This window comes from Meriones unguiculatus, chromosome 1, assembly GCF_030254825.1.
Source record: "Meriones unguiculatus strain TT.TT164.6M chromosome 1, Bangor_MerUng_6.1, whole genome shotgun sequence".
Lineage (NCBI taxonomy): Eukaryota > Metazoa > Chordata > Mammalia > Rodentia > Muridae > Meriones > Meriones unguiculatus.
This window is the reverse complement of record NC_083349.1, coordinates 46,989,187-47,003,657: the sequence shown is the minus strand read 5'-3', so window position 1 is coordinate 47,003,657 and position 14,471 is coordinate 46,989,187. Positions and strand designations below refer to the sequence as shown.

Sequence of the window (14,471 nt, the reverse complement as noted above, 5' to 3'; positions counted from 1 at the left end):
GAAATTCAGTAAAAATAGTGAGACTTCTATGAAACATCAACACCAGCTTTCAGAACAGTGATATTCTACTCAGACAGTCAGTAGAGGAGGAGGGATTCATAAACCAATACATCACCAATTGCAGAAAATACAGGAATGTGAGAGAAGTCGTGGCAGTGATAACTCAGGTGCTTTCAGGCTTCAAACAGTTTCTATGTAGTCTGTCACTGATACAGTTCTTTACTAGCTCTTAACATGTACATAGAGTATTCATTGAAGCTAACATTTTCTTCTGAATAGTCATATTTTGTATAGATAATTCACAAAAACACACCTGGAGTTAGAAATGGAAGTTTGTGTCAAAAAAGGGCAAAGGTTGCTTGTCATCTGATCACATCCTTACAGTGCAGTGGATAACTCAAAAGGTGCGTACATCTTCTCTTTCCTTTCATGTTTCTATTACAAGCCCACTATCTCGTAGTAAACAGAGGACTACAAATGGATAACATAGGCTAAGCTCTAGTTGTGACACCTAGATTTTGGTGTGTGAAAGACAACCAATATTTAAACAAAGCTGTTTTATGGGTAGTGGTAAGTGAGAATGAGTCAAAGTGACAGTGAATTATCAGTAAGGCTTTAGATTAAAGATTAAATTGTCTCTGCTCTGAGAAGACCTGTGTGAGGAGGATACCCTTGATCTGAGAGTTGAATGGCAGTCAGGAAATTCTGCGTGAGCACATAGGCAGAGAACATTCCAGACCAGGACAAATGTCCTAAGGGAGAAATTACAGTAGCTGTAGAGGCCAAGAGAATACTGATGTCATCTACCTTGTGTTTTAAGATTCTCTTGCCTGCTTATAAGGAAGAGTGTCCACAAAGTCAAAGAAGACTATCCCAAGACAGGCACTGGAGGAAGAAACAAAAGGACGTGACATGAAAGAGAACAACTTCAAATTATTGAAACTAGAATCAGCAGGATTTAGTGAAAGATTCAATATAATGGTAGAATTGTAAGAGGAAGAGAGCCATCTAGAAAAAGGTTTAACAAAACTTTCATGTAACATGCCAGACATAAATACTTCCAGGTCCCAGGCTGTATGGGATCTGCTACAGTTGCTCAACAGGGCTGTACATGTGTAAACAGACCCAGGAAATACACGGTATCTAGAAGAGTAAGTGCGTCTGTGCTCTGATAAAACTTTATTTATAAAATGGGCAATATGCATGGCTTGCTTTGCAGATGATAGCTTGCTGACCTCTGGGTTCAGAGTCATTCCTTGAATTCATGTAAAGTGGTTTTTGTTTTTGTGTTTGTTTGTTTTCCCCTGGGAACCCGTATTATTCAGAAGCTTACCATCCTGTGACACCCCGTATCTCTCACGACCATGTCACCTTCCATGACAGGATATAAAGAGTAGAGAGGCCTGCTCTTGCTGAAGAAAGGATGGCATCGTTCAGAGATTCACAAATCTTAAGCCACCCCGGTCATTATGAAAAATGCCTAAAAGTAAACCAACAGATGCCCAGGGTTATGAATTTGCTTAGTGTTATTATTATTATTATTATTATTATTATTATTATCATCACACAGTTGTTGCTATTATTAAATATATGGTGTAAGTTTGGAGCAGGCAATGATTATTACCTGCTTTGCTCTTATACACCATGTTATTTATACATTTTAAGTTTATATGTTAGGTCTATTTTTTACTGGCATATGTGTGCACATGCATGCATGTTTGCACCACAACATAATATGAATAGCAGAGGGAAACTCACAGAGTGAATTCTTCCATCAAATGAGTTACAAGAATCTAATGCAGGCTTGGTAGCAAGTGCCTTCATCAACTGAGACATCTCAACAGTCCAAAGCCCACCTTCTAAAACGATTATATGTATATATAATATGTGATATATGATATGTGATATATGTTATGTACACACACCATGTATATGTATAAATACATTTTATATATAGTATGTATATGTACATATATATATATTTATACATATATATAGTATGTATATGTAACAATTAAAAACTTAGAAAATCCATTTTGATTTAAGATTCCATTTATTCTCTGCCTTAAAATATTCAAATTGTTTAGAACAGATCATTGTCTTATTTAAAGATGCAAGCAAGGAGACAAATCTGCCTTATATAAGCGATTACTTTTGTAGCCATAATTTGGAATCTGAGAACTTATTTGGAGTTACTAGCATGGGAATGTAGCCACTCATATACCCTTGACTAAAGACCACTCCTCTTCTGGTCTGGGAAAGCCATCCTTGGGCAAATTTGCCCTCGTCCACCTTCCATGGAGTACACAGTTTTGGGGAGAGCTCTGTGACATATGTGACAGTAAGAGAAGGAGGAGACAGCAGCCTAAAGAGGCAGATCAGCTCAATCAACCTCAGTAATCCATGGAGTGACAGATGTCATACCCAGATAGCTCTCACCCTGTTTTGAATTTGAAAGGGTCTGCTTAATTTATTTTTTTATTATTATTACATTATTTATTTTTAATTTTATTTTATTTATATATTTATTACAATTTATTCACTTTGTATCCCCACTGCAGCCCCCTCCCTTGTCTCCTCCCAGTCCACTCATCCTCCCTCTTTGTCTCATCAAGGCTGGTTGGCATCATCTTCCTCTGTGGCCTGGCAAGGCTGCACACCCCAGGGGGAGGTGATCAAAGAGCCAGCCACTGAATTCATGTCAGAGACAGCCTCTGTACCTCTTACTAGGTAACCCATTTGGAAACTTTGCAGCCAATGGGCTCCCTTTGAACAGGGCTTCTAGATCTTCTCTATGCATGGTCCTTAGTTGGAGTATCAGTTACTGCAGGGCCCCCTGTACCCAGGTATTTTGGCTCTGTTGTTTTCCTTGCGGAGTTCTTGTCCCCTCCAGGTCTTTCTATCTCCCTCTTCTTCCATAAGGATTCCAGCACTCCCATAGTTTGGCTATGAGTCTCAGTATCATCTTTGATACCCTAGTGGGTAGAGTCAGAGGTCCTCTGTGGAAGGCTCCTGTATAATTTGTTGTCTTCTACTTCTGGTGTCTATCCTTTTGCCCTTCTGAATGAGGATTAAGTGTCTTCCCTAAGGTCCTCCTTATTGTCTAGCTTCTTTAGGGCTACACTCACAGAGTCTAATTACCTACATATGATTACTAAACATTGCACCAAAACAGGATATAGTAAAGCATGAGGATTTAGTCAACTAACACGAACGTGTCTTCTATATTTACATAATACACGGCTTATAAAATATACTTTATAAACTGTAAATTATGTTTAAATGCTTTTCTTTATCAGCAGCATGCCAATCCTTGATATTTGGACTCTATAAATTTGGACTTTTGTCTTCCTTTGAGTTTTAGAGCCCATTTCTCTTTAGACAAAGTATCATCATGTTGCAACTGAAGAACAAAATTATACACATTTTAGACATACCACTGAGTAATCAGCTCCCTTCAGAAAGATGTTTTGGTTTAATAACAAAAACATCTTAATAACTGAAATTATTACCCACTGAGTCAATCACCGTAATGTCCCCAAACAGACACTTTTCCTAGCATGAGTGGAATGAGAGGCAGCTTCTCAGCTGACGCCTCTTAAGAAAAATGTCCACAAATGGTAACATTCTTGATGGGAAAGGGTCATTACTTCCTTTCTCTCTCTCTTTCCCTTTCTTCCTACCCTCGCCTTCTAGCTGCCTCTTTCACCTTCGTTCTTTCTCCCTTCCTCTTTGGCTTTCTTTTCCCTCTGAACCTTAGCACACAGGAGACTCTTGGGATTAACTCTTCTGTGTCTTTACATTTGTGGTTCTGCATTCAAATAACTCTGTTCCACTCACTTTCCTTAAATAATCCTGCCTTGGCATTTGAAAAAAAAAAGATTTATTTATTTATTTTTATTTTATGTGAATGGATGTTTTGCCTGCTCACATATCTGTATAGCAGTGTGTGCAGTGTCCACAGAGATATGACGAGGGCATCAGACCACTTGGAACTGGAATTACAGTTGGTTGTGAGCCATTCTGTGGGTGCTAAGAATTGAATCCAAGTACTCTGGGAGAGCAGCCAGTGTTCTTAACCACCGAGCCATCTCTCTAGCTCCTCCTTGACTTATTCAAACTGGATTCTCTTCTCCGAAAAATTAACATCAAAGTACCTTCATGCATTAAGGTTTGCTGTTGAAATAGCTTGAGGTAAAGATTTTTACTTAATAATAGCTTCCTTCTTTCCTCTGAAATTGAACCTAGAGGATAGATAAAGTTGGCTATTTTATTTTTCCACATTAAAATATAAATTACATATGACTATGAGTTTAAAAGAACTTAATGATTTACCTGTAGCTACTTGTTTTTATAACTGATGAATATTTTGAGTTCTACTCATTCAGGTGCAAAAGTTGTCAAAACATCATACTAAGATCTTCAGAATACAGCAATGATGGCAGAAGTCTTTTTCATCCGTCAAGTCATGCCACAAGACCTTAATAAGTATTTAGAGGGGCATTTACCACCTTATTAGTTAGGGTTCTCTAGAGTGACAGAACTTATGAATCTCCATATATAATGAGAAAGAGGATTTATTAGACTGAGTTACAGGCTATGGTCCAGGAAGTCTAACAATGGCTGCCTATGAATGCAGGGTCCAAGAATCTAGTAGTTGTTTAGCCCAGAAAACTGGATGTCTCAGCTGGTCTTCAGTATGCTGGAATTACAAAGAAGTATTCTCTAGTGCCAGTGAAAGAATGGACTTGCCAGCAAGATCAAGCAGGCAACAAGAGAGCAAGTTTTCTTTTTCCATGCCCTTTAGATAGCCTGCTAATCGAAGGTGTGGTCCAGATTAAAGGTGGATCTTCCCACCTCAAAAGATCTGGATTAAAGGTTTATCTTTCCACCTCAAAGATCCAGACTAAAAGTGGGTCATTTAGTCCTTAGATTTTAGATAATTCTAGATGGTCAAGATGACAACCAAGAATAGCCAACCACCTGTCCTGATATGTCCTCAAAGACCTATTTGGCAAAACTCCAAACAGATCTTAATTATTCCTGAAAGCTAGTGTGTGACCAGGAATAGAGCCCAATAGTAGAGGGCCTTCCTAGTAGATGCAAGTCCCTTGGCTCAGTTGCCAGAACTACAAATAAATAAACCAGGTAATAAATATGTTTATTAATTAGTTCTTTAATTCCATTATATAATTTATCAAGGTGTCTTTGACTAAAGGAGAAATACATAGTGGTGATCCCTTGGGACTCAGCAATATTACTTAAAAGTTCCACATCTTCTTAAAGTACTTACTATAATATAATATAAACTTTTTGTTTAAAAAAGATTTACTATTTTATCAGGATCTAGTTATTAATTGTTTCAATATTCTTTTGACTTAGATTTCCCTTTGAACAAAAATTTTTCACAAATAATATATGGCCCTAAATTCCTAAAGGCAAAATGTTTATCATAAAAAATATTCTGTATGCTCAATGTACAATCTAGAGTATGAATATTTATATTTGTGTACACAGTTATCACACTTCCTGTTTCACTGAGCATATGTGCCTGTATGTTTGCACATATATAATATATATTGTTATATATTATATATCATCATATATCATATATCAATCATATATATATACACACACAAAGATACAGGGATAGATATTCCATGACAAATGTGTATACAGTGACCTATTAACTGCTAAAATATTATTTAAATTTTTAAAAGATAAAATTAAATACGTTATAAAGTACAGTTAAAATAATATTGAATCATAACTATTTAATGACTATAACTCTAATCAATTAACAAGGCGGCACTGGGACATTTATGGACATTAGAGTTTCTCTGAAATTAGACTTTTTCTCCAAGTTGAGGTATGGACCAATACATTCTACAGGAAAGTAAGAAAATTAATCCTATAAAGAATAGTTGTGCTGGCAGTAGTGTCACACACTTTTAATCCTACCAGCCAGAAGGCTGTGGAAGAAAGACCATGAGTTCAAGACAACTCTTGTTGCATAGCAAATTCTAGGCTAGCCTGGACTTTAGGATTGGAAAAATCATCTCAAAAAAAAACAAAAACAACAACAACAACAACAAAAACTAGACAGCCTAGGGACATAGGGTAAAACCCAAAACTACTGCTCTTAAAACAAAGAAAAAAGTAGCAATAAAATTACTCCTGGTGACATTCTCCTATACTGATAGGTTAGTGCCTTACTCAGCCATCATCAGAGAGGCTTCCTCCTGTAGCAGATGGGAACAAACACAGAAACCCACAACCAGACCTTATGCACAGCTCAGAACGCTCAGCCCAAAATGGGAGGTTTTCATCAAATCTTTTACTCAGGGGCTCAGGGAACCCTGTGGAATAGGGGGTAGGAAGAGTGTAAGAGTCAGAGGGGAGGGAGGACACAAAGAAAACAAGGACCTCTAAATCAACAAGCTCAGAACTCCCATGAACTCACAGAGATTGAGGCAGCATGCAAAGGGCCTGCATGGGTCTGTACCAGGTCCTCTGAATATATATTTTGGCTTCCAGTTTAGTGCTTTTATGAGATTCCTGAGTATACAAACTATTGGGTATCTGATCTCGTGCCTTCTCTTAGACCCTTTTTTTTCTATTTGTTTTGTCTAACTCTGATCTCTTCATTTTTGTGTTGTCTTATTATATTACATTTTAACTTATTATTATTATCATTTATTACAATTAATTCAATTTCTGTCCCGGCTGTGGCCTCGGAAGCCTGTTTGTTTTCTCATGGGAGACAGAAAGGGAGTGGATCCAGATGGGAGTGGAGGAGGGAAGAACTGAGAAGCATAGAGGGAGAAAAAACTATAATCAGGATTATTGTGAGAGAAAAAAAATTCCTAAAACAAGAAAAAAAAAAGGTGACATTTTATGCTATTATTTGAGCAAAAAATTAGGTTTCTGTTTCCTGGCTCCAGCTTCATGAGAATATAACCAACAAAAATTATAGGCATTTAAAGTTTAAAAAAATAAATAAATACAACAAAGTACTAATTAATGAAAACAAACAAACAAAACTAAAACAAAGGAAAAATGTCTGAAATCACATTACAGATATCATTTATTATTGATAACATTTTTGAAAAATTATAGGCTTTCCTCTTACTCAGTATGGATTGATAAGTTCATTATATTAAACTTCATACTTTGAAATGAGATTCTTAATTTCCTGGACCTGTGTCTCAAAACATCCTCTCTGTCTCCTTATGTGCATGCATGACTTTATTTAGCACAGTGAAGTAGTGACCCAGCCTCCCACCACAAGGGATGTGAGATAACAGCCATCCTCTTCAGTCCTAACTCTCTCTAGTTTCTGCAAAAGTAATTAAAAGTGAATGCAGTTAATAAACTTTAAATTTTATTTAATTCTTTATTAATTACACTTTATTCACTTTGTATTCCCCCAATGGTTCCCTCCCTCCTCCTATCCCAACCCCTCCCTTCCTCCATCCTCTGCATGCATGCCCCTCCCTAAGTCCATTGATAGGGGAGGTCTTCTTTTCCTTCCTTCTGATCTTAGTCAATTAGGTTTCATCAGGAGTGGCTGCATTGTCTTCTTCTGTGGCCTGGTAATGCTGCTTCCCCCTCAGGGGGAGGTAATTAAAGAGCAGGCCAATCAGTTCATGTCAGAGACAGTCCCTATTCCTATTACAATGGAACCCACTTGGTTACTGAACTGCCATGGGCTACATCTGTTATCTTAAGTCTTAAGTTATCTCCATGCATAGTCCTTGGTTGGAGTATCAGTCTCAGGAAAGACCCCTGTGCTCAGATTTTTTGGTTCTGTTACTCTCCTTGTGGAGTTCCTGTCCTCTCCAGATCCACTTCTTTCCTAAGATTCCCTGCACTCTGCCCAAAGGTTGCCCGTAAGTCTCAGCATCTGCATTGATAGTCTGCAGGACAGAGCCTTTCAGAGGTCCTCTGTGTCAAGAAACTGTAAATTTTAAATCATCAAATTTTCTGCTGTTTCAGGGACTGACAATGCATGATTTATTATTTGACGCTCAAAACGCATGTCCTTTATAGATTGAGCTTATGAAAAGACTATGGATGTGGTTTAGTGTTATACAGCTTGTCTAGAATATAAGAGACCCTGGATCTAATCCCATTGCTTCCGAAAACAAATGGTACAGATGGAACGGAGGAAAACACAAGGAAGGTAAGGTGATTGGTGTACAAGCGTGAGAACTCTAGTCTGGCTCCCCAGTACTCACACAAACCTAGGGCTGGCATAGAAGCACATCTGGAATCCCTGTGCTCAAAGATACAGGGAGTCCCCAAAGCAAACTGGACAGCTAGAAAAACCAAATCGAGTAAGGAGAGACTGCCTCACTATGTAACGTTGGAGAAAGATCCAGGAAGACGCTTGGCATCAGCCTCTACATGTGCACACACAACCACACACAAACATACATAAAAATCCAGTATAGACATAGAAGATTTATAATTTTATATGATATCTCCAAATTTCCCAGTAAGAGCCTATACAGTACGAACATTTATCATCACTGTCTTCAAAGTCTGGTGTTTTGGGTAGGAGCTTGTGGTATCAATTTTTTGAATAGGAAAGAGAATGCTCACTTCCTTCCTTTGAGTCATCACATTGACTGGGTGTTAACATTTAGGATGAGCTTCCAACTGTCATAAACCCACCAATAAAATGGAGGTGATGCTAACTTACAACATCATTTTACAGTCCCAGTCGCCACTGAAAATGCCTGGTATGTTCATTGCTCTTATCACTGTGGCCAAATACCTGACAGAAAGAACTTAAGAAACATTCATTTTAGCACACTGTTTCAGAGGGCTCATGGTTACTTGGTTCTATGTACTAAGAATATCATAGTGGGTAGTTGAGGCAAACAGAAAGCAGGTAGGTACCAGAGGCTAGATATTGCTAAGGACCTGGCCCATGCGAACCATTTCCTCCAGTGACATATTACCTCTATAACATTTTATATTTTAAGCATATGATGGATGATACTTCAGTATATAAAACAACTCTAAAGACAGTTCTAGATATACAGTAGAATTGAATTGATTGAATCTTCCTACTTCATGAGAAAGTCAATTTATTTTCACATTCTCAAATGAGCTTATTTTTCTATAATTTTTACTTTGCCAATGATGATCATTTGCTTTCTTTCAAATGGAGATGAAGCTACTGCTTGCCTTCTACAGTTTACATTAAAAATAATAAAAATTGATCCTAATTAACCAACAGAGTAGGCATTTCTTTATTAGCTAGTTTTGTTGTTATAACAGTTGGATACAGAATTAACTAGCAATTAGCAGAGTCTAGATTTTATTCCACACAGTTGGCTCAACGTCTGTTTTTGCCAGACATGGTTGACAAATATGATTAGGTGTGGGGTACAGAGGTTGACCAGATAGAAGAGACCCTGATCTCGTATTGTTTATCACGGAGTCAGAGGGAATTCCGCGGCCTGATGTATTTCTGAGCAATGCTTCCAGATTGTTTGAATTTGCTCTTATTAAGAAGGCTTTAAATCATTTCACTATGAATGTCTGCTTGCTATTATTTCAACCTTCGGGAGACTCCGCTTGACCACTCTGCTCTTTCTTCGACAGCTCTTTCAAGCATTTGATTGGAGGACTGGATGATGTCTCTAACAAGGCCTATGAGGATGCAGAAGCGAAAGCAAAGTAAGTGAGATTTGTTTTGGGGACTTCACCTTGATAAAAATGATTTTAATAGGGTAAGGTGAAATATACGGACTTCTGGCAGTAAGAATCTGTTTACTTTAAAAGAAAATTTAAGCAAACAATGTACTTGTTACACAATATGCTTGTTTAGTGTGATTCTTTTCAACATGAACTCTTTTGTGAAAATCAACATAAGTGGTAGTTTAAAACCCAACACAGACACTCACAATGGAACATGTAATTGTCAGACTGAAAATGCTTTCTGATGATATTAGATGCTAAGTGTTTATAATTTTGTATGAACATTAATTCTTTTCCAAGGATAACTTGCTATAAAACAAAGCTTTGCCAAAGCTTTTTGGCAAAAATTTAATATATTCAAGATTCTTTTTATTTCAAAATTATAGGTAATATTGAAAACTAAAACAGTGGTCTTCATAGTCCTTCCCTCTTTTACTCAGTACAAACTGATATTTTACATCCTATAGAACAGCAAAATGATTAAACAGATTAAAATTTAGTGTTAAGTCCATAGTTCATGCCAACATTTGATTACTAAACTTGTAATATCCTCAATCACAAAAAAAATAAAATATTTTTTTCTCTAAGAGTCCATGAAAATAACATTTGGCCTAAGAGTAATATATCAAGAATTGCACTCCATATTAATGTCTTTTATACATACAGGTATGTAAATGAGATGACGGATGGTCATCTTAAAAACATGAACAGCTGCTTTGGACTTACAGAAAAAGATAACCATCTTTAGGACATAGTCTACCTACATGGCTATACATTTATCTGTTTTCTTACAGCTTTGGTTAGATGATTTTTTATATTAATCATGTTATTCAAGGAAAGGTGGAGTCCAATCTCAGCTTTAAAATTATCAGTGATGCGAAAGTGACTGTGAGTGTGACCCTGCTTTGTATTTAGTGACTTTGTAGACCTAACAGTGTGACAGTTCATGAATTCTGACCATTCATGCTGCACTTCTAGGGAATAAGGAAACAAGTATACTTAATCCAGGTTCAGACTGTTAGAAGGAAGATTTGGCCATAATTTGTCACGCTGAAATATGAATCTGAACAAAGACTACAGGCCTTTGTTCCTGCTTTCACTCTTGCTCATGACTCCCAACACCTGTTTCTCAGCCTCACCCTCAGCACATCTCTAAAGTGGCAGCTACTGTTGCATTTTAATTGATGACATTATGAAAAAATTCTTTGTAAATCATAAAGTGCTTCAAAGGTGAATGACCTTGTTGAAATAATCTTTGGAAATCTTGGTGAATAATCTTTGGAAATATGCTTTAATTTGACATAGTACTATGATAACAGATAATAATTATTCTGTATATTATAAAATATTTTACATGACTAAGAAGTCTTTAATTTTATATAAGTAAAGCTCTCATGTTTATAGAATATCATTAAATTACACTTAGGCTATAAAATACCCATAGATATCTTTTTATGAAACAGTCACAGGTTGGCCAAAGAATTATGGTTAAGGAATAAAAAAATAATGAAATAACTGTCTATATTAAGATACTTCCAAATTTTTTTTGACCAGGAGATTTGCTAAACTATAATTTGGACATCATGAAACAAACATACAGTCTTAGTGTATACAACATAATTTGATATAGATGATAATTAGGAGTTGATCACAGAAATTAAACAAATCAGCCCATCTATCACCTAAGTTGCTCTTGTGTATGTGGTGAATTGGTCAAATTCTGATTAAATTAGCCACTGATCTACTCAGTAACCATAGACTTGATGGGAATTATTGATTTGGTTAGCCATAGATTGGCTCAGCCACCAGATGGGATTGATCACAAGTCAGATTAGTCACCAATTAGATCAACTATTAACTGGATCAAACTTGGTTATAGAGACCTCTTATTAGATCAGTTGCTAATCTGATCGATTGCTGATGAATAGCCAACTTTCGGAGGGCCTGCTGATTGATAAGCTGCCTCACAAGATACATTCATTGTCTCAGCAAATTTCGTTCAGAATAGATTTAACCCAAATTGCTTATTTCTAAAACCAAGTGAAGGCATTCTGAATATTCTTTAATGTTAATCATTATTTAGAAAGTGTAAATAGTTTGATTTAAAAAAATAATAAACTGATATGAATTCTAGAGGGAATGAGTATAAGTTTATTCCTTGACATTGTCTCACACCAAACAAATTTAGAGTAGCTGTTGTCAGCCTTTTACACTGTTAATATTCTAACAAATAGTGCTAACAAATAGCATGAGAAGGTGCCGGAAGCATTAGTCATCCCTCAATCGGATGTCCTTACCTAAGAGGAAGCTAACAATGAATCTCTGCAGGCTATGGATGCCGTTTACCGGCACTAGCAAACTTAAATGTCTGCTTGTGCTAGCACTGTTGTCTCTTTCCTTCACTGACTTTCTTCCCTTTTACTGTATCTTACACTCGCTTGGTTTTTGTGGAGCGTTTAAAGGCTTGCCTGCGCAATGGAAACTAGGAACACCTTCTAGCTGGTTTAAGCTTCTGTTGATGCCTTTCTACTTCTACGTAGACCACAAAACCCCAGAGCAAGTACAGCTGAGGTGATGATTAAGCGCCACTGTTTCAACAGTATTTTTTTTCCCAAGGTCCCCTTTGTTTAGCAAAAGCCATGAAATTTAAGGTTAATACATCTTAAAATCCCACTCAAGGGATCATGTTAACCAAGTAAAATGACTATTTTTCTGTGTCTGTTCTTATTTGGGAAAGAAGAGAGAAAAGTAGGAGTGACTTTAATAACTGATTCTTTGGGGACATTTAAAGCTCAGAGGTGAGGAACTCATTACCTCTGAGTGTAGCACTCTCAATGACAGGCTGCCCCCAAAGAAACATGCTATTCCTCTCAGAAAGCCCACACCAAGCATGCAGATCAGACAGTCGGTCCAGAAAAATTGAATTGAAGGAAATACCTTATTGAAATGGTTTTCAATTTTTTCTAGGATATGTGTTTTCTGCCTGCATCACACTATATCTTTCCTAAATTTATTCTTGATAGAAACTTCTTTTGTCATGTTCACCCTTTCTTAATTGCTGATTATCTTCCACTAAAGGCTTTGCTTTTTTAAAATATGAGTTACAGTCACAAAGATTGAAAAACAATCTAATGTAAAAATTAAGGGTCACTGGCTATCACTTGGAATGTAATATAATATATGTAATGATGTGTCTATGTCATTTTTGCTCTAAGGACACTCATTTGCTTGATGAAAGCATTTATAAATTTAGTTATGAGCTTTACATTGTACTATATGATGTACATATTGACACGAAACACACTTTACAATACAAGAGGGAATATATTGTAGTTTGAAGGGAGACTGATACATAAGTCAGTGTTTACTTTTCACCCCATACTTTTAAGAACCAGTTATAACAATTATTCTGACATTTTTTTGAGTATTCTACCCCATCCATGTGTGAGGCTTGTCTTATGAGATCAAAGTTGTCCATAAATATAAAAGCAAATGATTTATTTCATGATTTTAAGTACTTTTGACAAAAGTCTCTTCATAAAGTCAGATTTTATGGCAGTGTACTCACTGCTGAAAATTGTGCTCCAAAACAATAGGCAAAAGAACTCTTTTTTTCTAAAGAAAACCCGAAATTCATCTATGGTGCACACACATTCAACTTACCTTATCATGAAAACCTTTATATAAAAATTATTCTCTTAAAATGACTCACATTTGTCGTCATTATATTTTATGGTTGAGAACGTGTAGTGGGTGAAAAATTTAATTCTGTTTTCATCTATAATGATGTTTATTTCTGTTAAAATGTTTTGTACTTTTACTTTTTATAAAAGTAATATGGCAAGATAGAGAAAGAAAAAGAAAACCAACCAAGCCAATCTAGCATATGCTCCTAACTCCCTTTGTGTTTTACTTACACTTACATGTTTTATGCATTGTTTTTCTCCATTAAGCATCATCACATTGTAAACATACAGCAGTATTCTATGTTCTGCTGACATCATCATAGTACTGCCTGACAACACAGCAAATGGAAACTTCGTTTCCTAGATGGACTCAAGTCAAAGCCTTACTGATTTTATTTATTCTTCTTTTGAATATAAGTTCTCAATCCCTTCTAAAAACAGAACAACAAAAATGAAACCTAAGCCCATAGCAAAAACCTCTTTTACATATGGTCCCTCCAGCTGTGCAAATTACTCTGTCATGCTTGATAGAAAAGTTGCAGTATTTTAGACCAGTTGGCCCATCTGCCACCTGTTCTGTCCTGCTGTCTTATCTTGAAGTCTGGAGGCATACATGCATAAGTCCTTCCACAGAGACATTCTGGTAGCTGTAACAATAGATTGATGTGTGCGGTAGCTACAGTCTAAGTTGATGAGACCTTATATTGTTAGCCATGAGAACCTCCTCATTATAAAAACCAACCGACCAACCATGCATTATCACCTGCAGTGGCACTTGTTACGTAGACCTAAACCCCTCTGATAACTCATAGCTCCCTATGCACCAGCCTCACCCTTGTTCATTCCTTTCTGAATATACGTGGATTTATTCAAGAGATAACTCAGCCTGCAAAGTGCAAAAGAGACAAACAACCATTATGACAAGATCTCTGATGAAGTGACATTTTCCACACATTGGAGCTGAATCCTGAGTAATTAGCTGATGCTAGGTAGGCATTAGTTGAAGTGGCCTAGGCAAAGAAGTGCAGAGAGAATTACAGAATTAGAAGCATTCAAATGGCAAGTGGCAAT

The 14,471-nt window shown here is 36.6% G+C and overlaps 1 protein-coding gene across 2 annotated transcripts in view; it reads left to right on the top strand.

Moving 5' to 3' along the window:
• Prkg1 (protein kinase cGMP-dependent 1) overlaps positions 1-14,471 on the top strand; it is a 1,175,688-nt gene that overhangs the window by 1,056,458 nt on the left and 104,759 nt on the right. For both annotated transcript variants that reach the window (XM_060388343.1, XM_060388340.1), the window contains exon 9: positions 9,619-9,693. In XM_060388343.1, coding sequence (XP_060244326.1) covers positions 9,619-9,693 — 75 coding nt within the window. The remainder of the gene's footprint in view (positions 1-9,618; positions 9,694-14,471) is intronic.